Here is a 22,005-nt window from a genome sequence, read left to right on the forward strand (position 1 = left end):
ATAAGAGACCTGAATCTTCCCCACAGTTTGACCCAGTGACACTCTGACCTGTGACCCCGATAAGAGAAGACAGAGCAGTGAGTATCTGGCGAGCGAACACACGAGGTATTCGCTAATCAACAGAATGGAGTCGGATAAGAGGACTAAGCTATTAATGGGATTACTCGACTATTTATAGGCTGCGAGGGGAGCGGCTGCTGCAGAGTAAACTGCACATACCGACACACTCTGCTTCTTTCTACGGCCTCGTTCATTCATTGTTGTGCATCAACAAACGTTTGTACGTCCGTTTGGACGTCCAGCTTAAAGATGAATGTATTACAAACAATCACACACTGTAGTTTATTGCAGTGGATTAATCCGCTGCTGGAAATAGTTCCCAGCTGTTTGTAGTGAACAGTGAGCAGCTGTTTTAGGAGGAACCAAAGCGGCAACCTCTGCTGTGGTTTGAGCTTCATTCAGCCCGGCTCAGCTCCACCCACACTCCACGTCTACGTCCATGTTTCATACGGTCTACGGAGGCTTTAGAAAGAATGAATCTGCATTTGTGAGTAGGGACAAAAAGGTTTGTGGCTGAGTGCCACACAAGCTGACACACTCCTGGTTTTGGTCTTTTCATGACATTTGTTGAGAATATAAATATAGAATAACACCAAACGTTTCCTTAATGCTGCATTCACACGGATTAAAGCGGCACAACGCATCAGTCCAACAAAAGGAAACGCGCATGACGAAATGTCGCTACGGATGTTGTATGGTTACAAAAGAACGGATTAAAATGTATTAAATAAAAATGATGGGTCTCTTTTATTTATGTATTTAATTAATTAGCCTCTCGTTGTCATGCCTCTCATGTTTTATCCCTGTGTGACGGAGCTACGTAACATCTAAAATTCTGTTGATACGGTCTATTCTCATCCACTAAAGCGATATCTGTGTCTTTGTCTTATTATAAGTCTTATCACTCAGACAAATTTGAATGATTAAAAATATCGACAAGTTCATGAAATCAGGTGTCAAAATCAGGTAGAAAAGGAATTCTCAGCTCCAGGACTGTGGGGGCGTAGAGAGTTAATCTCTGTCTGCTCAGGGTGGCCTCAGCGTGTCATCGAGCCACCCTTTAAGGACCGCCCACAAAATCCTGAGACTGAAAACAGGTGAAAAACAGTTTTAACCTCTAACTCCACACTCTTCAAACTCGTTCAAAGTCTTCTCGCGTGTTTTCAGCAACTATTTTCCAACATATTTAACGTGTTTTGAAAGAAATCTCAGAATTGTCTTTACACAGACGTTAATCTCTCAAAGTAAATGCAAAAACAAAAACAAACTAACAGACAGAAAGTTATAAAATCCCCCTTGTTTTATTCGGTTGAATTTCATAATAACTCATTTACATATCGTCCACAGGGAACCACAACAGCGAGTGACACATCTCACCCACTCAAAGAAAAAACCAAAACATCATCTACGCTGATAAAAACGTCCTCGTCGCGTCGTTCTAGTGTTATTTTCTCGTCACTCTTGGTCAACTTCGTATGACAACGCGGAGACTAAATCATCCGTCTGTCCTTGGAAGAACGTTAGCTCCGTGCTAACCGTGACACACACAAATGAATTCAGTGTTTATTATTAAAAGTTGACCAACAAGTTGACACCACACCCCCGTCACCGCCGCAGACAACTTTTCTTTTATTTGTATTATTAAATTCAAATTATGGCATTTCTATGTGACAAATAAAAAAACAACTTAAAAATGTATGTACACAGTTAAAACAGACATTAATTCATAAAACATGTCCATTATTCCGTCAGTTATTTTTTTTCTGTTTTATGAGTTATTTACAACAATTACAAAAATAATAAATAATATGTCTTCTTTCAGCGCTCCGCGGCCACATCGCTTTTACACTTTTAAGTGATTTGATTTGAGAAGATCTGAAGAAAAGACAAAAAAATAATTATTCCTGAAATGTTTTTGGGGACGAGTTTTTTTTTGGGTTTTGATGGTTTAAAAACTCAGAAATGATGAAACTTTAAAGTCTGCAGACGAGCTAACGTGATCCATCAAAGACAAAGCTAACGTAACACGACGGAGATACTCGTCTGAGCTGGTTTATGAACAAAGATCTCGGTTGCTGGTCCTACATGTACGTCTTACAGCAGTGTGTTGCAGTTCATCAGGTCATATCGAGCCGTTTAATTAAAGCCTTCACTTACTGTGGGAGAGAAACTCGTTTAAATTTCAGCCTGCCGCCACAAAACGACGACGTTTGTTTAAAAAAAAAAAAAAAAAATCCACCTAGAACTGCTCTAATAATTCTCCACAGCACATCGACCTACTCAACTGAACTACAGAAAACAATCTTAAAGTTTGTTTTATTCTATTTAAATGAGTCTGATTAGAGGTCAACATTTTGGGAAATAGAGTTTCCACTACCTCCAAGGCTCTATTCAGACAGATCAGGTTTGCTGGCAGTGTGTCTGTTTGTGGTGGACGTGACCGCTGTGAAACAACCAAGAAATAACTTTTTATTTCGCTGATTGGCGACTTTAATCAAGGCTGACGCTCGCTCACTCTCATTCACTGTCTGTGTCGCTCAACCACTGCTCTCTCAAACCAAATTAAAACTTCTGTGTTTCTATTTTGCAGCCTCGATTAAAGTCTTTAATCGGGGAAATAAAAAGTTATTTGTTGATTGTTTCGCAGCGGTTGCGTCCACCACAAACAGACACACCGCCAGCAAACCTGATCCTGTCTGAATACAGCCTCGTTTAGAAGCTCGCTCGTTGTTTAATCTCTAGAAAAACTGTTTCATGAGCCAGAATATTTCTCAGCAAGAGCAGCAACTCGTGAAGAAAGTGAATACATTTCCCACAATGTCGAACTTTTCCTTAAGTTGTGTTAAATAAAGTTTCAGTGTCCGTCCCGTCAAACTCAGATTTGTGCTGCGTTTCAGTCAAAAGACATTGATAAGAAATTAATAACAAAGAAGAATTATGATACAAGTCGTGTAAAATCTATCAAAGCAGCTCTGTGGTCAAACGCCATAGAACGCCGCTCACATGATGTTGGATGTTGTTCACAACGAGCTTTAACTTCTGACTGTACATGGAACACAGCGATGATTAATTAGAGCTGCTAACTAATTAAATCCAATGAAAACACGGCCCCGTTACCGCTCTTAACAGCCCTCTACATACAGATCAATGACCAAATAATTCAACACCGGGCTGCACCAACTTCAATCCTCAACAAGGGGCCTCTAAAAGTTAATGATTCCTCAATTAATCAATCATTTCAGTACAAATGTGACAATCTGCTGGTTTTTCTTTGACTCACACGACAGAAAACTGAATCTCTGTGTGTTCTGGAAGACGTCACTTTTGGCCGACGACGATGCTTTCTAACTGGACTAAGGTCCAAAACTTTAAGATGACGTTTGTTCGGTAAAGTCTGGATGTTCAAAAGATCTCTGGTGGACGTGGACACTGATCCAGATTCACTAAAGGTTTGCACGAGATGAACTGATGAACAAAGACTCAACAGTCACGGTCATAAACACGACACCGACACTTAGAAAACACGTCGAGAGTCGTCTGTTCGGTCGCCGCTGCTATTGCTGTTATTGTTCACGGCACGTCACCGTTGCCGTGAAATTTGTGGTAAAGAGGACTGAGAGACGAAGACGTAAACTAACTTTGTTAACTTGCTCAATTCTGGTCAGTGAATGTGCTTCAACCATGAGTGAGTTTTATACAATTGTGAGTCCCCACGGGGTGTTTTATTTTGAAAATCAACTGGATTCTCTTGACTTTATCGAGCCCGGCGCTCTCTTGCTCTCATTCACTTTCTATGTCACTCAACCACCCTCTCTCTCTCCCTCTCAAACCATCGTACACAAACCAAATTAAACTTCTTGTTTTTTCTATTTTGCAGCGTAAATTTCCGTCAGACTCAGATTTAGAAGCTGCTTCGTGAAATAAACAAAGTCAGAACACGACAGGTCGAGTGTCAGAGGTCAGATCGGAGCGTCTGATTGGCGGCTGCAGCTCCTCTCGCGTCTTGGTGGATTTCAGGGTTTAGTGTTTAGTTTAACCTTGATGGTTTCTGGAAGTCAACAAAAAGAAAACAAACAAAAAAAAGGACTACATGAAATGGCAACAGATGCATGTACAAAAAAACTTTTTGACACACTGAACTGCGGCTCACGGAGCAATCGGCCTCGTCTGGTCGTCACGGGTCGGCGGGCTACATGGAGCTGTTGCGTTCGTTATACGGAAGAGTCCGACTGCAACACGCGGCGATTAGATAATTTTCAGACACGTAAATGCTGCGTTTCTTTCCCACGGTGTGGCGTCAGTCCGTTTTAGTCCGTAGGTTATGCTGGGGGTTGTATTTCATTTTTTAAATTTTTTTTAGCAGAGGGTGGCACACGATGACATTATGAGCTGGTACAAGTATGTTTGTATACACTGCAGAGTGTGTGTGTGTGTGTGTGAGAGAGAGTCTGTAAGGTTAGGCAGACGCTGTCATGGTTTGTTGTTTGTCTTCCAGTGCTGTACAGTAGAGAGGGGGGAGGAGGAGGGCATGCATCCGGGGGTAAAACAGAAAAATGCATGCACGTCTGGGGAGGGAAGCCTCGACTCTTACTGCTGATCCATGCTCCAGGTTTTGGCTCAGACGTTTCAACGTCGTAATCCGTCTCTTCTGCTCTCCTCCCTCCCCCCCCTTCACGTTTGTGTCCCGATGGAAAGAGTCTGTGACGCTCCTCTCGCCTCCTTCCAAAGAATATTTCGGCATCGAGAGCTGATTTGAAAGGACGAACGTTAGAGGGAGTTAATGTCGAACAGGAGGACGAGGAGGAGGAAGAGGGCGGGGAAAAAAAGGTCCGTCAAACCCACGTTGTCGTGCTGCTGGCGTCTGATGATGTGTACATGAGACAAGTGGCATCCGTAACCAAAAAACATCCTTGGTTTTATCTTAAAGGGGGAGAAATGTAAGAAAAAAAAAAAGCTCCCGTTGGTGACCATCGGAGTCCAAAATGAAGGCAGACCGGGAGGGTTTGGGTTCCAGTCCTGGTCTGGATAGTGGCTTTAATAAAGACCTTTCCATGCTTGCTTTTGCCACCTTCCCGCCCACAGTGTCACGTGATGAGAGCCCTGATGACTGAACTGCTAGAAAGAAGTATGAGGCGAGCTGGAAGGGAAACGGGGAACTAAAGTCGAGTTTTCAGAGCCCAGCCAGTTCAATTTGCGTGAACAGTCGTCCGTAACGTGAGTTCCACGGAGGAGCCTTTGAGTGCCCTCCTTACAGGTGTCATCCGGTGGGTAGATCTGGGGGTTGGTTGGTTGGTTGGTTGAGGCGGGGGTCAGGATGGAGGCGTTGGCCCGGGTTGGCTGGTGGCTTTGAGCTGGTTGATCTCTGCGTCGCTGGCAGCAGTCGAATGTGGCTGGATCATAAGAGGGGCTGGAAAGGCTGAAAAATGGAAGAGGAGGTCAAACTCAGAAACAGATTCAACAGCCAACATGCGCGATTATACTCGGTACGTTACCCACCTGCTTCTACTAGTTGAGGCTCATCCACTCCGTCACTTTCCTGCAGGAGGAGACGAAAACACGCAAGTTACACCGAAATCATACGAAACGCTTCTTCTTCTAAATATAACACAAGTGGACAAATCTCTTTTTTCTTGCAGGTTTTAGAGAGCCAATTTCAAAATACTACATTTATTTTAACAACCAAAATTAAAACTTTGAAACCAGATAATTTCTAATAAAGACAGCTTCAGTTTCAAACTGTAAATTAGCACAAAAATTATTAAAGTCTGTGTAAAGTCTTTCCAAATAAATTAAATGTTGTAAAATAGTTGCTGAAAACACGTGAAAAGACTTTGAATGATGAGGTTCAAACTGTTTTTCACCAGTTTCCAGTCTCAGGATTTTGTGGGCGGTGCTTAAAGGGTGGCTCGATGACACGCTGAGGCCACCCTGAGCAGAGAGATAGTTGATAGTCGATATTTTTAATCCTTCAAATTTGGCTGGGCGGTTAATTAACACGTTAACACTTTCTCCTTTGGTCTGACAAACTCAGAACTCATATTTATTCTGACTTTACACGGACTTTAAAGCAAAGCCTGCTGTGTTTGGATATTAAACTCACTAGAAGTGGAAATTTAATATGATATGTTTGACTTGAGTTGCTTCCGTCTGTCACAACTTATCATCTAAAAATCAAACGCATGAATGAAGCCTGGAAATATTCATGAGAGCACGATGCAAAAGGTTACAGTGTTTAATTCAGCCATGCTCGTTAATTTGACACGGACAACAAGCAGGAAACAACATTCAGGGACAGGACGACTGACATGAGGAATGTGACAGTTACACAGTGTGATGTTGTTGTTGGTGTTGTTGTCATGAGTGTAGAAGCAGCGATCGGCCAGGACAAGCACGGACGAGCGACACCAAAGATGAAGACTCGTACAAGACAAACGGATGAGTGATGTACACATGAGGCGGCTCTCTTACGAGTCATTTCGACTCTGGTAAGGTCTCTCCGGGGTTCTCTTCCCCCGCCGGACTCGTCGCAGGCTGGGGCTCAGCTGGAGGCATTGGCATTGGCATTGGCAGGGGGATGGGCTGACTCTGGCCTTCTGGGCTTTCCGGACCCAGATTAGACGTGGGCTGGCCTATGATTACTGTGTAACCTGGAGCATGAAAACACGACATCCTGCAGCGTGAGAGCATGTTAGAGTCACTGCTGAAGGAACAGAAAGCTTTGGGTTCACTTTGAACGGCAGCTTTTCCTACAGACACGAAGTTAGTGAAGCGAGCGTTAACTGGATTTAAAGCGAGACTGTGCAACCTGAAAGGAAATTAAATATCTGTGAAATATTTATGGAGCATGTGGAGAAACTGGCACAAAAACTAAAGATATTATTTCATTATTTCAGAATAAAACATTAAAAAATAATCGTGCAGTCACCCGTCATGTCTGTGCTCATATGTGAGACATCCTTTATGTCATGCCTCTCCCTTGATGCAGTTATCAAGTCATTTTGCATTTTGCAGAAATGTCGGTCCTCAACAAAATCGACAGAAAACACCGGACACAGTAATCTGAAAATTTAAAGACGAGACTGAGAGAATTCAACATTTGGAGGTAAACTAAATTTAAATATTTCAACTCACGTTGATGAAATAAAAGATTTAAGACGTCTTCTCTGCACACAAAAGGTAGTAGAGCAGATTTTTTTTTCAAAATAAAAACGCACATTTCAGAGCGGCATTTTATTGTGACAGTCCAAAACACACCTGTGTCACAGAAGAAGTCTTAAAACTTTCAGGAGCTAAACTCTGAAGTATAACTTCAGATAAAAACCTCTGATATAAAGAAATAAGGAGATTTTTTTATTTCTCAGGACAGTTCTAGTTATAGTGCGTAAGGTTGGTGTTTGTCAGGATGCTACACAATGTTAAGAAACATTTCAAACGCACAGCGAGTGAAGATGTTGTAATGTTTCTCCTCAGTGTAGTACGACCGCGACAAAAGGCTCGACTGTCCAGGACACTTCTGCTCAGAGATTCTCTGTATTTTATTTTTAGTCCACAGAAACTGAATACGCACTCAGGGACTTTTCAAGGACTCTCCAGACCCAGTATCCTTAAACTCAAGGAGCCAACATGTATCATAGTTCGAGACACAGATGAAGGTTAATTACTCTCTAAAGAACTAGGCGAACGTTTACAGAGGTTAAGCAAGAAAATACAACATATATAAATTCAAGCACTTTCAAGGACCTGTTTCTATTTATTTTCCAAACCTTTCAAGGCTTTAATTGTTACCCATCCAGTCCTCAAGCGTTCAAAGATTATTCCTGTTGGATTCATGTGTACTTTTCTTGTTAAAGTTTGGTTAAGACCAATAAAAAAAGTGGAAGAACGAGACGAAGAACCGACGCCGTCGACTCCGTCGGTGCCTGAAGGGACGGAGGAGTCATGAAAGACCAACGCGAAAAACACGCCTGTCACATGTTGTGACGCCGCCTCTCACCTCCGTCCTGCTCCGCCTTGATCTGGGCCTCCAGGTCTTCGGGGTTGACATACTGGTAGTTTTCGTCGTCGTCGGGTGGTTTACATTTCCCACAGCAGAAACAACAGCAGCAGCAACAGCAGCAGCAGGTGAACAGTGTACAGCACATGACCAGACCCTGCAGGAAAAAACAAGAAACAACTTTAAAACAAAAACACAGCAAACAACAGGTCACAACACGACAGTCTTCAGACTTTATTTATCATAGTAAATCGTCCTGATGTGTTTAGGACTCATACTTCATATATGGCAGTAATAAAAGTTTGTGACAAGCGAGGAGACAAACAAAGAGTCTGTTTCTGATTCTGACACAAGAGTCTCTGAAATGTTTCATATTTTATATATGCAGTCGTCCCTCGCTATAACGCGGTTCACTTTTCGCGGATTCGCAGATTTTTTTTCTGTAATTTTGCATACTTTTTTTTTTTTTACAGCGTACTGTACAGTATGAACGCGCATTGTGTTTGGCACCGTCAGAGGAACTGTGAAATACGCGTGAGTTACTGGTAATAATTTCTTACGTGTCAAACCTCGTGGATTGATCATTAAAATTAAATTTGTTAAAGACGTTTGGGCTGGAAAACAGGTTTTGATCTTTGATTTCATTTACTAATACAGTATTGTACTTATTTTTGTTAAATCTGCGAAAGTTTGAACTTTGAGAGTTTAAATAAGAGAGAAATGTGAGAAAATGTTAATGCCTGTCTGAGAAAAGTGTATAAAAGTGTGTGGTTAGGGCTTTTACGGCCTTAAAACATGTAGAATAATTGTAAAACTTACTTTGCGGATTTCGTTTATTGCGGGTTATTTTTAGAACGTATCCCCCGCGATAAACGAGGGACCACTGTGTTTTAAGATACAGATAACACTATGAAATACGTCTGAATGAACTCGTTATAAACTTAATAAACATTTAATAAATATGAACATTCAGCTGGGATAACAGAAAATAAAAGGATGGTGGATTAGTGCATCAGATCGTGATGTTTTAACTTTTCTTTTTTTAATGCTAATTTGTACACACAACACATGAGGTTGAGCAATTTGGAGTGCGCTGCATGTTCACTCTGTCCTGTGCACCGATACAGGGTTACATGAAACCAATGAAGACATCTCTGTAGAGTCTACGGATCATATTTCTTCTGAAGTACACTTTAAATTGTTTGGAAACAGTTTAATCTGCACTTCTTGGATAAACTTTGACTTAGTTTGTGTGTTTAAAAATCACCTTTATCACTTAAAGTTCATAATTAACCCTCTTTTGAATAAGTACCCTGAATAATGATACAGATTTGTCGGGGGAACGACCTATAAAGTTGTTGTTATGTAGATATTTTCTTAGTAAATGGCATTGTGGAAGAAAAATATGACTGTACACATAGTATATATGGTGATGCATCGATATTGTGTCGACTGAAACAAACCGAAGCACCGACCTTGAACCACCACTTGGACATGAGGAAGTAATATTTGACGCTCTCCTCTCCGAACTGCTCGGACACGTAAAGCCCCATGGAGCCATACTCGTCGTAGATCTTCCTCTTGGTCTCGTCGTTTAAAATCGAGTTGGCGTTGTTGATCTCCTTGAACTTCTCCGCCGCCTCCGGGTTGTCCGGGTTCTTATCCGGGTGGTACTTCAACGCTAGCTTCCTGACGGGAGGAGAGAAGATCAGAAGAAAGCAACAACGAGGGGTTAGGTGAAGGATCAGATGACCAACGGTGATTTTACTGGAGAATATTTCAGGAAAATAAAGGTTCAGACTACATCATCGAGTTCAGACTTTCAGTTTCTAAGCTGGAAAGTTCTGCTGATCTGAAACAGCCAGTTGACTAATCGATTGATCACAAACTGAGGTGTAGAAATTTAAAATACGTCACGATGCAGCGACAGAACATCATCGCCTCAGTCTGCAGCCGACGCAGAATTACAGAGACTGATGCTGATTGTTGATTTTCAGCCTCAGTCGTACAGTCACGTTAGACTAACGGAGCTGATGTTTGGAGATTTGATGGAGGGAGGCAGAGATCAGCCGACGTCTGAGCACATTCTGGATTTTATAAACTGGACATAAACGCACGCCGTGTGTCTCATATTAAAACTAATTTAAGCAGTTTTTACCCTGAGCTCACGTCTGCATGAATAAAGAACACAGCAGTTAATCAGCCGAGAAAGAAAAGATGCAGCTTAAAGACTGAAGACGGATTTTTTTAAAAACAGAACATGAGTTCAAAATTATCCGACAGCTGTAATAAATCATGAAAAGCAGCCACGTGCAGAAATATAGAAAACTGAGGACGCATAGAGAATAGTTCACACCTCTGATTACAAATAGAGCTCAAATGATTGGATGATTAATCAATTAACAATAAATTTAACTATTAATCTAATTATAAAGTAGCTACATAATCAATTTGTCTTTTTCTGGGCGTTTAAACATTTTTTCTAGGTCAAACAAGTCATCGCTAAATTCAGGATAAACAAAAAAAATAATCATAAAACGTTGCAGTCCTATTTAAAGTTTTGATATTTTATGAATGACTTCATAATCTGAAGCTCTGTTCAACTTCTGAGAACCGTTTTTTAAACACTTTATGGACAGAACATCCATGCTGACTGTTGTTTCGGCAGCTTCAGACAGAAATCTGCTCTTCAGCAACACGTCCGCTCTGTCTCGGAGTAATCTGACCACTTACGAGGGCGAACGTTCCAACATAATGAGGAACGGGATTACACAAATTAAAGCAAAGGATTTAAAGTCATAATTACGATGCGGTTGGCACGCCCGCTCTGGAGAGCGACTAATCCTTCCTGAAGAGACAGCGGAGACGTCTTGGTTGCAGCAATACTTGAGATGACTGCTCACCTGTACGCTTTCTTGATGTCCTCAGGTGACGCTCCTTTCTCCAGCCCTAGCACCTTGTACACGCTCTCCCCAGCGGTGGACATCTTCCTTTGGGGACGGGAGGGGTTCGGTTCAGCCATGGCTCACCTCTGTTCAACAAGACAATTAAGAAAAGACGGTGACGGGTTATTAAAGACGGCTTAGACGTCAAATATCGCAGCTCATGTTGCAAGATTCAGATTTAAATACTTTGTTTAAACTATGCTGTTTACAGAAGGAGCGGCCCAGCTTGTGTTCACAGGATAGAGTTACAGTAACGTACACAGAGAGTTAGTCCGACTTTCAGTTCGTACACAGGCGCACAACACCTACGTTGTTCTGTTGTACCGTTAAAAGCAACAATGTGTGAAGCTTCTAGCAGATTTTAAGTCACACAGCAGCAACTATTTCAGTGATTCTGGTGAAACTGGATCATATTTTATGGAGGAAATGTTTTCTGGTTTTCCCTCTGATGTCCTCTGGCTGCTCCGCCTCAACTCTCTGTGATTTACAGAGTTTATGATGGACAGTGAAGTAAACTGCTGACAGCTGTAGCTGCTGTTAGCTCATGTTGGACCATAGAGGGAAGAGGAGGCTTCTCACTCGATTTGATTTTTGTTTGGTTTGGTTTGTTTTTTTCGCGATTTTTCTCCCAAGGCTAATAGGGAGTGGAGCCAGTGTCGTGCCAGAACAGGAGCTGGGCAAGTGGTGCAATGTAACCAGGCTCAGCAGCCTCTATGGACATAATGGCAGAGGAGAAGAGACCTGGATTACGATGTTAATTCCCCATCTAAACCAATTGCGCTGAAGCTGTTGGGGGGGTGGAGGGTTTCTGATGAGCCTACAGTCCAGACCGAAGAGTTTAATCAGCACAAGACGTCCGAGTTTAAGAAGAGTTGAAGAAGAGTTGAAGAAGAGTTTAAGAAGTGCAGCCGATCCTGACGAACGAGATCAGCGCAGAAAATGTTTTCTTACAGATAAAAAACGATGCTGAAATATTCACTGAATTATCCGAGTTTATTATGTTTACAGGTACGGATGGTACAGCTCTTGTTTCTCGCACTGCAGTTCCTCTAACGTCCACTTGAGGCTGGCTCCAGAAGTGAGTCAGTCTCCATAAGTCCCCATGTCCAAATGTCCAACTTCACAGCAGAAATAAACATGTTTACAGCCTGGTACAAAAAACAGTTTTGGTCTCTGTAGCTAATTTCCCCGTTCATGACAACTGTACTGAGGGTGAATTTATATACAACTCACCTGTTCACATTATATTAAGGCTTAAAGTTATGCAGGGTTAAGAGCGTGGACGCTTTGATTGACAGGTGGGTGTCGTTACAGGTGACTTGTTTGAGCAGCCAGGTGTTATTCAGCTTCTCAACGGCTCTTCAGGAACCTGTGGGTGACGTCACAGAGACTAAATCCACGTTTTACTGTATTGATTGATCTGTTAATTATATTTTCCACTGATTTATGAATCATTTAGTTGATTAAATGTATATTTTAAATGTCAAATTTTAGTGTTCAAAGCAGCAAATATCGATCAACGAATGTTCAGACAGACGTGACGTAGCACAAACTTCATCCCTTCGTTGCATTCAAAGACGACAGCTGTGCCGATTTTAATTAGTCGAGGTTTGAGGAGAAACATCAGAAGATGTGAGAGAGTTGGATCTCTCTGATGTAAGATGATCTGTTTAACTCTCAGGTTTCAGTTTATTTAAAGCAAAAGGTGTCTAAAGTTTAGAAGTAGTGCTTCACAGTTACAGTACACAGGGATTTCTGTTGAACACACACTCACACACAGATAACGCTGTGCGGGTCGTTGGTCTAAAGAAGATTACATTTTGCTGATCTCACAGATTACTCAACCGAGTCCATGTCAGAGAGGGCCAATGTCCGGGCTAGACAGTCCTACACACACAAACAAACACACACACACACACACACACACACAAAGTGTCCACATATTGGTGTGTGTGATGGAGAAAGTCTAGATAGAGGAGATCAGCTTAAACCGAAGCCTCCGACACATTTTAACGTGAAAATAAATCCAAAAAATAAATAAATAAAACTTCAAAGTGCTGAAACATCTGCTCACACTGGCCTGATATTATCTGGCATATGGCAGCCTCTGGGTTTGTTTATTTCACATATTAAATATGAGCAGATTTGTGCAGGATTAAAACAAAACAAAACATGACCTTTGTGTTTTATTACAGATCACACGCCGACCCCGAGCTGAAGCTTCCGTCAGTCAAGTGAGAAGAAGCAGCAGAATAAAAAGCATCGATCTGCTGATTTTCTTACTCTGTTTGGACTGACTGTTTTAATATGAGATACTGTTGGAGATCATCTCCATCAGAGTCGACTGTCGGATTGGACGAGGATGGTGCGATGTGTGATTGATTTTTAGGAGAAGGAAGAAGAAGAAGAGGAGGAAGAGGGTTTGAGCATCCAGACGTCATCGGCCCGTCTCAGGTCTGCCGATGATCCACGTCTTTGCAGATATTTAGACTAGACGGGAGGTGGAAGAAGTTACGTGGACCCAAAACAGCATCACGGCCACGACAAGACATTTAAAGATGAAATGCTTCATTGATTACTGGATCAAATCATCTGCACATGAATCAATAAAGACGAAGCTGGACAGTCTGAGCTCAGTATGATTTAAATCTGCAGACAGCACTACATGACTGTGACTACACAGAGATCTGCATAGATGACGTCAGAAAGGTCATTATGTTTCCTCAGCGGTGGAGACGCTGCAGGCACAGATGGCACGCCTGCCGACGCCAAGAAAGCTGATGTAAACACTCCAAACGTGCTGCACAAAGCCCGACAGGGCAGTCTGTCACACACACACACACACACACACACACACACACACACACACTTTCTATGTACGTTTAAGACCACCGGGCTGCTGCCAACGGAGGCCTGCACCGATCAAACCGCCACCCTGCAGCTCGTACCGGAGCGATCGATGGAGGCTATTAGGTTAATGAGGTAACTGCAGTCGTGGTGGAGGTGCAGGCTTTAAACGCTGCCCTGACTGTTGTGTATGCAAACTGTACTCGTTTATCAAGCCAACGGGACTGATGGGATGAAAATGAACCAGAGAGAGAGGTTTGTCTTCCTTCACAGACTCTTTCCTACTCTAGTTTTATAAAGTGCAGATATATATCTAACTTTAGCCGCCGTTCAGCGTGTTTTTAGCCCGAAGGCTGTCAGCTGAGGGACCAAAGTAGAAAAAGGAGGCAGGCGAAGTGTCTGAATGAGGAGCTGAGACAGTGCCGGCCTTTATTCAGACAGAGTCAGTCAGAAAACCGAGAAATAAAACTGCTTTGCTGCTTAATTAATAGTCCTTTGGATATCAGCGTTTGGGAGTCTTATGTATTTAAAATGTCAAAGTCAGACTTGATGAAACACAAAGAGTCAGGTCCAAAGAATCCAACCGAAGACAGAAAACCGACCTCCCTATGATGCCACACGGAGGGGTCTCTGAAATATTTATTTATTAGATTAAATAAAACAGATTAAAAGTACAAATTATTAAATGAAATGAAGTCCTGCGTCACCCTGTCAGGGTTTATTTTACAACAACGCACAGCTCGCTGTACGTTATCACATTTATCACACGGCTACACACTCAGAAATCGATATTTTTAAAGTTATTTGTAGTACGTGGAGCTAAAAATGTTCAAAAACACTCGACGACCGTGGCAAGAATCTTCATTAAACAAACTCGAGCCACGCGTTCTCCTCCTCAGCTCCACATTTAGAAACTTACATCATCCTTTTTTTTGGTGGGGGTTATTATTAGAACATGAATATTAAAGTAAACTCCAAACTAAAAGTCTCTTTGGTGCCGACGCCGCCTGTCAAAACTTCACAAACTGAGAAAACCACCAGAGAAACGCTCCCTCGGTGAAGAGAGACTGTAACACTGCTGATCTTAAAATAGCTCTTGTGTCTTTGTAAAGTGTGCGACAGGTTAAGGATGTAAACACAACAGCCAAGGCTGTGAGGTAGTTATTTAATAAAGGGAGCAGGTGAGCAGAGCTCGACTACAACCTCACTCCACGATGAGTCTAAAAGGAAATCAGCTGATAGATTTTTGTCCAGTACCTTCACCCTGAACGTCTCCGACCACGACCTGTCTGTGCATGCTGAGAAGTCATTTTACACTGATGCACTGATTTTAAAACACGTCGCGTGTCCTGCAGTGAGTCACATCCACAGACAGAGTCAGGTCGAGCTGAAGTCATGTCAGAGATCTGAGCCTGCAGAAACAAAACAAACCTCCACCTCTCTGTTAGATCTGCAGCAGGACAACATCTATGAACATGAACAATCTGACAGATTAAAGCTTCATAATCAGGTCATGAGTGGTGAACGTGCTGCAGGCTGATGTTTAGTCTTCCATCCTCCGGAGGGAGAGGCTGTGTTTGGGCTGATAACAGTCCGGGTGAAGGAGGCAGGAACGCCGCGTGAGTGTCGCCTGTTCGTCCGCCCTTGTGGAGCTCCCTAATCCGCCGCTAATCTGCCCTCACACGGAGGAATACTTTAACACACAGCCCGCCATTCATAAAGAAAACACCACAACAAAGAGTTCAACCATCTAACTCAACAAAAACGTGCTTAACCTGCTTCTGTCGCAACTTATTTCTGCTTAAATATCCAAAGAAACTGTTTGGATGTTGCGGCTAAACTGGTGACCGTGTTAACCGGTGACCGCTAGCCGGTTGTCGTAGTTACACCAGGTGTTAAAAACAGGAAGAAACGGAGCTAAGTTTATTGTTTTAATATATTATTCCTCATTAAGGCACACATCAACATAAAAACATAATTTATTTTATTCATATTTTATTTTCGGTGTCGTATTTGACCGCTACGTGCTTTCTACTGGCTGTCGTAACTACGGCAACCGCAGACGCATTCGGCTAAGGGGTCACCGGTTAACACGGTAACTCGTTAAGCCGCGACACCAACGCCAATCCGCTATTTAAACCGCATTAGTCAGCAGTAAAAGTTGTTTTATCACTTATTTTAACACGTGTATTAACATGACATCACTCATGTGTGTGTGTAACCGCTGTGGCTCCAACACCGCCGGGTGCGTGCAGACAAAGATAAACCAAACCCCATATGAGGATTTAGCTATTTAACATATTCTTTAAAATAACTACCTGCACCCTCAATGTATATACTTTAAATTCAGTACACAAGTCAGTGCTTTTGTACTGTGTAATTCGGCGTACATTAAACAAACATACGTGTTATTTATTTAGAGCAAAGTGCCAGATCCTCATTGCAAGTCGTTCACAAGTGTTAGCTGCCACCGCCCTCTGGTTTTACAGTGTTACACTGATGAAAAATCATTTTTATGAAGCTGCTTTGACACGAAAGTGTAACTATATGTTTTATAACATGTTTAAAATCACGTCAAAGCCCATAAATGATAGTTATGATGCCCTTTCTTTAAGAAACACGCCGATCTTAAACTGACGTTTTTCTGAACCGAGTCCGGCGTCAGTGAACGTGACAGCTACGAACCGCTAGCTAACGCCACGCTAGCCGCTGTAACTGAAGCCGGGAGGTCTTACCGTGTGTAAACTGAACACTTTGTATCTCGCCGTGAGGTTAGCTGGATCATAGAGGCATCCGTTTCCCGTTAACTCCCGGTTTAAAAGCTCATATCAGCCTCCAGGTGACGGAGGAAGCGCTCGCCCGGCTGTGCGGCCGCCGGCTTCGGCTTTCAGTGCCAGAGGACGAGCGCTCTGATTGGCTGACTGCAAGGATGACATGGTGCCTTCAGGAAAATCCGACTTTTCAGCACTCGAGCTAATTTGAATTTTTAGGTTTTGTTTATTTTGCACAAATTAATCTCAAATTAAGCTCACGTGCAGCTGATGAACAATATAAAAGTATAAAAGCACCGCACAGCAAACTGTGACATATTTATTTTATTGATATACCTGTGTACTGTAAATACTGTTAATTCTGTCCATACTGCCAAACATATACTTATATTTATCAGAATCAGAAATACTTTAATAATCATTATTAAAGTTTATTTAATATATAATATATATTTAATTGTATGTATTTATAATAAATACATATTTATAAATATATACTATTTAATTATTATTAATCTATATTTATTGTAATTATTACTATATAATAAAATAATAAATATATTTAATAATATTATATTATGTATTTAATTATTATTTACTTAATAAATAATAAATATATATTATATTAGTATATTTTATATATGTAATATTTATTTAAACTATTATAATTATTATACTGATAATTCTGTTTACGTCTTTAGCTTGTATATATTTTTATATTTGTATATTTTATTTTCTATTTTTTACATCTTTTACTTATATTTCTTTGTCATGTTTATGCTGTTTGCACGGTGTTCTGTACATATAGCAGCCTCGACAATAAAGTTGACTTGAACTTGAAAATGAAAATAGAGCCCAGAGAATGTTGTTTTAACAAGTTTCAAGCCAATTATTGACTAAAGGAGTTTATTTAAGCATTTAAAGAAAACAAAGTTTGTATTTTATGCCAATTTAATCACACTCATTTCCACAGAGGCTAGAGAGTGCACACAGTCCGGTCCTTGAACATCTCACCAGCTGCAGAGTCATGCAGCAGCTCAGATTTATAAATATTATTTATATATTTTGTTATTTCATCTCATTTGTTTGTTTCAGTGTTTAAACTTCTGCTGAGTCATTCAGGACCTCCCCCTCTCTTCCTGTGAATTAGACTAGATTTTATTTTTCTGACAGTTACTGAATGCAGCATTTATTGTAAACACATGCTGGAGACTGTTTGATGATGCTGCTCATTATGTATGCAGAGTACGAGTATTAAAGCGGGTTGTAAACACTGCGGCTCTTTATAACATGAGTACAGTTAAATGAAAGATCAACATATGATCCAATTAAGGTAATTAATTATGACTTATTCATATTTATATTGTAGTATATCCTATTTATATAGTGATACTTCTCCATACTTGTATCTGCGTGGACATCCTTATATGTACAGAGAACACGTCCACATACTTTAGGTTATTTCTAATTCTTTATGTACCCTGCACATGTAATTTCACCTGAAATCTTAGATTAAAGTCACTTCTTATATCAGATATCTTCTATCATTTTAATTAACGGATGTCTTCAATCATGCATTCATCATCGCTGCTTTTTGCTGCATGTGGTGTTGTTTTTTTTAATATTAACGACAAAGTCGGCTGCAAAAGGGAAATTATTTTATTATTTATTTCTCTACACAGTAAAAAAAAAAAGAAAGGAAAGAATCTCATACAACATGCTACAGTCAAAAGACAAAACCTGACAGTTACTGCGATTATCCCACAAAAAAAAAAACACAAGACGATGAAGATGGATCCATGTGAGTTACTCTGACATGTTTAAACAAAAGGTTTGTTTCGAGGACGACAGTGAGGTGACGGGAACATCACGCCACACTTCTCCCTTTAAAATCCAAACGGTCCCTTTAAATGCGTGATGAAACAGCTGAGCGACAGCAGCATTTATGTCCTTAATATCAAACATCATCGTACCATCAATGTCAGTTTAGTAACTCTGAAAGAGGTTGTATTATGAGGTACTGATCCAGAGCTGTGCTTCAGTGTGTAGATATTTTTATGGCTTTAGACTCAACTTTTTCCTTGGTACAAACTCTGTATCAACCACAGATCAGCTGTTTGAGTCTCCTGGTGGAAACGAACCATCGTGGCCGCAATGTGCGTCGATGTGATGACTTAAAGTGAAAAATCAAAGTTTGATCTACGTTTCCATCATTTTATCGACTGTTTCCAGTCACAGACGACTCTACACCGTTCTTTTGAAGCATTCAAGTGCTCATAGGAACGTAGGAAACTTCTGGACGCTGCAGGTTTCAGGAGTTTGAGCTCTGCTCGCCGCGTGACACAGCACAACAGAAAAGTTCAAAGATTTTCAGTTGGCACCAAAGAAAAAAAGCTGAAAAATATTCACGAAATATAAACCGACACTTTATCGGATGCTGATTTTTCTTGAGTGCTGAGCTCTGCTTACACATCCACACCTGAACTCTCCTTAATACTCTGGTCCCTTTATTTTCTATCAAGGAGTCGGAATACTGACAGTCTGTTAACTATCACAGACAAAAAAAGCTGAATCTGATTGGTCCAAAGACATGAAGATTTGTGAGAATGGATGAAAGTGTCAAACTGAAGAAGAGCAGCATCATGTTACGTAACATAAGTGTAGAAAACTAAGCCTCGACCCCCTTTGAGCATCAGAAAGAAGAAAATCCAGAGTTCAGGAAAGAAAGCGTCTAGTGTCTAACTCTCTAAAAAGGTTCGACAGTTCATCTATCTGCCCAGTACGGTGGCCAGCAGGGCCATTCGGATGTACATGCCGCTTCTCCGCCTGACGGAATACGCCGCCCTCGGGTCGGTGTCCACCTCGGCACTGAGAGAAAAACACAAAGGAGACACCAGGGAGTGTGAAACAGAGGGTAAGATTCAGACTCGTGACTGAAGTAAACATCAAGAAATAAATCAAATTTGCCTGATTAGTCGACTGTCACTTCGCCGACAGAAAATGTTTCAATTATCCTGAGAACGATGAACTTTTTATTTGAAAATCTTCTTAAACGTGTCGTTCGTTGCTTTTCTCTGTCACATCATTGTGTTTCTTTGGGTTAACTTGTCACAGTCAGACAAAATAAACGACATTAAAGACGTCACTGAGTTCTCTGACCTTCAGCAGCAGTAATAAAAATAATCAGCAGCTGCAGCCCAACATGAGACGACATGCTCATCTTGTAAAAATCACCTCAAACACGAGAATCACTGCAACTTAAAACTCATCACGGCCACTAAACGGACCACGTTGTGAGATTTTTGTGTCGTCGACTGTCAAGCACAAACTCTCGAGGTTAAATTCCACTGATGTATGCGACACGACACGCGGAGCTCGTCGTGGACGCTCTAAGTCAACGTTTCAAAACCTCAGCGGTTAAAAGCTCAGAACAGCTACAAAAGAAACAGCTTCCACGATCAAGGACAAATTGTGGAGGCACTCTACCTGATTTCATTGACTCTGGGCAGCGGATGCATCACCACCCATCTTCTTCTTGGCTACAGTCATATGTGAGGTGGTGAGGTGAACTGTCCGAAACACTGACAGAGAGAGGAGAGACAGTCACAGTCCACACGATCTTTTTGATTCCCATGTTAGAAAATCTATAAACTTGAAGATGTTCATGTCACTCACAGCCTTGTACTCCTCCTCGGATGCACACCTCTCCTTCTGGCTCTCGTCATGTAGAGGACGTCGGTCTCGGGCGAAGCCTCCTCCGATGCTGTCGAACTCCTCCTGCGAAAACACACGTGGTCAAAACTCGACGACATGCAAGCATCTTTCACTTGTCTGTCACAGGTCTTGTCCCACCCGTTTGATGCCCTTCGAGGCCACGTAGCTGATGATCTCCGCCGGCATGTGGAGGTTCTTGGAGCGACGTAGCGCAGCGTGATGCCGGTACTGCGGAGCAGCTTGGCGAGGGAGTGAACCGTGCGGCCGTGCTTCAGATCTCCGACCCTAGTTATCTGACAGGAAACACACGGATCAACACGTGAGACGGGTTTTTTCCTCAGACGTGGTTTGAATGTGGAGTTTGTTTTTTGTCTTTTGTCTCACCGTCATGCCGTTCACTGCCCAGCTCCTCTCTGATGGTGAAGACGTCCAGCAGGGGCTGGGTCGGATGCTCCCCAACACCGTCTCCAGCGTTGATCACGGGCTTACGGCAATGACGTGACGCACTCTGGAAGATTTAAAGAGTTACTGAAGACTGAATATTCAAACTCCTCGGACCCGTGAGCAGAGGAGCTCAAACTCATCCACGGCTCCGGGCGTCGGTTCGGAGCACCAGAACGTCGGGCGTAGCAGCTCATGGTCTGAACAGAGTCGGCCAGAGATTCTCCTTTTGCGTGGACGACGTGGATTCGCCTGAAGTGGACGACGGGCCGCCGAGACGCTGCATGGCCGCCGCGAAGGAGCTGCTGGTGCGAGTGCTGACCTCGTGAACATGGACGCCATCACCTTACCCTGGACGTTTTGAGACGAGGGAGCAGTGTTGATACTGGACGCTCGATCTGTTTTTTAGTATTCTCACGGGCTAAAGAGGTCGTACCTTCAGGATGTCCAGCTTCGTTCCTTCTGCACCATCGACGCGATGTGGGCGACGTTTAAACAGATGAGACATCTGAAACAAACACGAAAAACTCAATAAAGTCCGTCACATTCACGTTCATCACGTGCTTGTGTTCGTGGCGTACCTGCTCTTGCTGAACTGCCCGCAGCCATGTTGCTGGCCGCCAGCGTGTGAAGCGCGGGAGAGGCTGGAGTGGCAACTGTCCCCGCGGGTATCTGTCCTGGTCCCGACTGAGGACAGCAGCCGGACAGAGGGGGAGGGTGGCTGTACCGTCTCCCGTGCTGGTCGTGGCAGCATAGCATCTCTGCAGAAGGAGCACAGTCAGTTTAATACGATTCCTCTTTAAACCATGCCCGAAAAACACAAGTTAAAGCAGATTTTAAAGTTTTTGTCAGTGATTTGAAGGTGAGTCAGTCACCGATGTGTTTAGGGAGGAGAGATCCAGCAGGAGAGACAGCTACAGAGAAGGCGCCCCAGATTTGGTGCTTGGTCCTGGGTGGAGGAGTCGGAGCAGGTCAGTGAGGTGAAGGGGCCTAGTTGTGGAGATGGATTTTAAAACTGGTGTACTCTGGGACCAGGAGCCATGGGAGGTTTTGGAGGACGGTCACATGTGGGTTGAGCAGGCGAACAGCAGAGTTTTGGAGTACTGGCAGTTCTGAGATGGTTTGCTGGATTACAAGAATCTAATATGGAGGGGATGAAGGAGAAGAGTGTCGGGGAGAAGAAGACGGGTTGAGGGAGGGAATTATGGGTTGGGGGGGATGGAAAGAAGGAGGT

At 42.4% G+C, this 22,005-nt stretch overlaps 1 protein-coding gene across 2 annotated transcripts; it reads right to left on the reverse strand.

Annotated features, from left to right (window-relative positions):
- Positions 1-1,345: 1,345 nt before the first annotated feature.
- On the reverse strand, positions 1,346-16,761 carry dnajc5ga (DnaJ (Hsp40) homolog, subfamily C, member 5 gamma a). 2 transcript variants are annotated; one of them, XM_019265750.2, is made up of 7 exons: positions 16,581-16,761; positions 10,957-11,084; positions 9,529-9,742; positions 8,054-8,210; positions 6,529-6,707; positions 5,557-5,596; positions 1,346-5,476 (listed from the first exon to the last, which is right to left on the reverse strand). In XM_019265750.2, exons 2-5 carry the CDS (start codon positions 11,073-11,075, stop codon positions 6,532-6,534), a joined length of 666 nt encoding a protein of 221 aa, XP_019121295.1. In that variant the 5' UTR covers positions 11,076-11,084; positions 16,581-16,761; the 3' UTR covers positions 1,346-5,476; positions 5,557-5,596; positions 6,529-6,531. The 2 variants fall into 2 exon arrangements, with proteins under 2 accessions (XP_019121295.1, XP_027140482.1); XM_027284681.1 differs by lacking the exon at positions 6,529-6,707.
- Positions 16,762-22,005: the final 5,244 nt, after the last annotated feature.

Source organism: Larimichthys crocea, chromosome XI (genome assembly GCF_000972845.2).
Source record: "Larimichthys crocea isolate SSNF chromosome XI, L_crocea_2.0, whole genome shotgun sequence".
NCBI classification, from domain to species: domain Eukaryota; kingdom Metazoa; phylum Chordata; class Actinopteri; family Sciaenidae; genus Larimichthys; species Larimichthys crocea.

Coding starts and splice junctions, on each gene's coding strand:
- dnajc5ga (XM_019265750.2), bottom strand. CDS start 11,075: ATGGCTGAACCGAACCCCTCCCGTCCCCAAAGGAAGATGTCCACCGCT. Junction 9,743..10,956: donor GACATCAAGAAAGCGTACAG/GTGAGCAGTCAT, acceptor TCCTCCCGTCAG/GAAGCTAGCGTTGAAGTACC. Junction 6,708..8,053: donor CAAGGCGGAGCAGGACGGAG/GTGAGAGGCGGC, acceptor TTCATGCTCCAG/GTTACACAGTAATCATAGGC.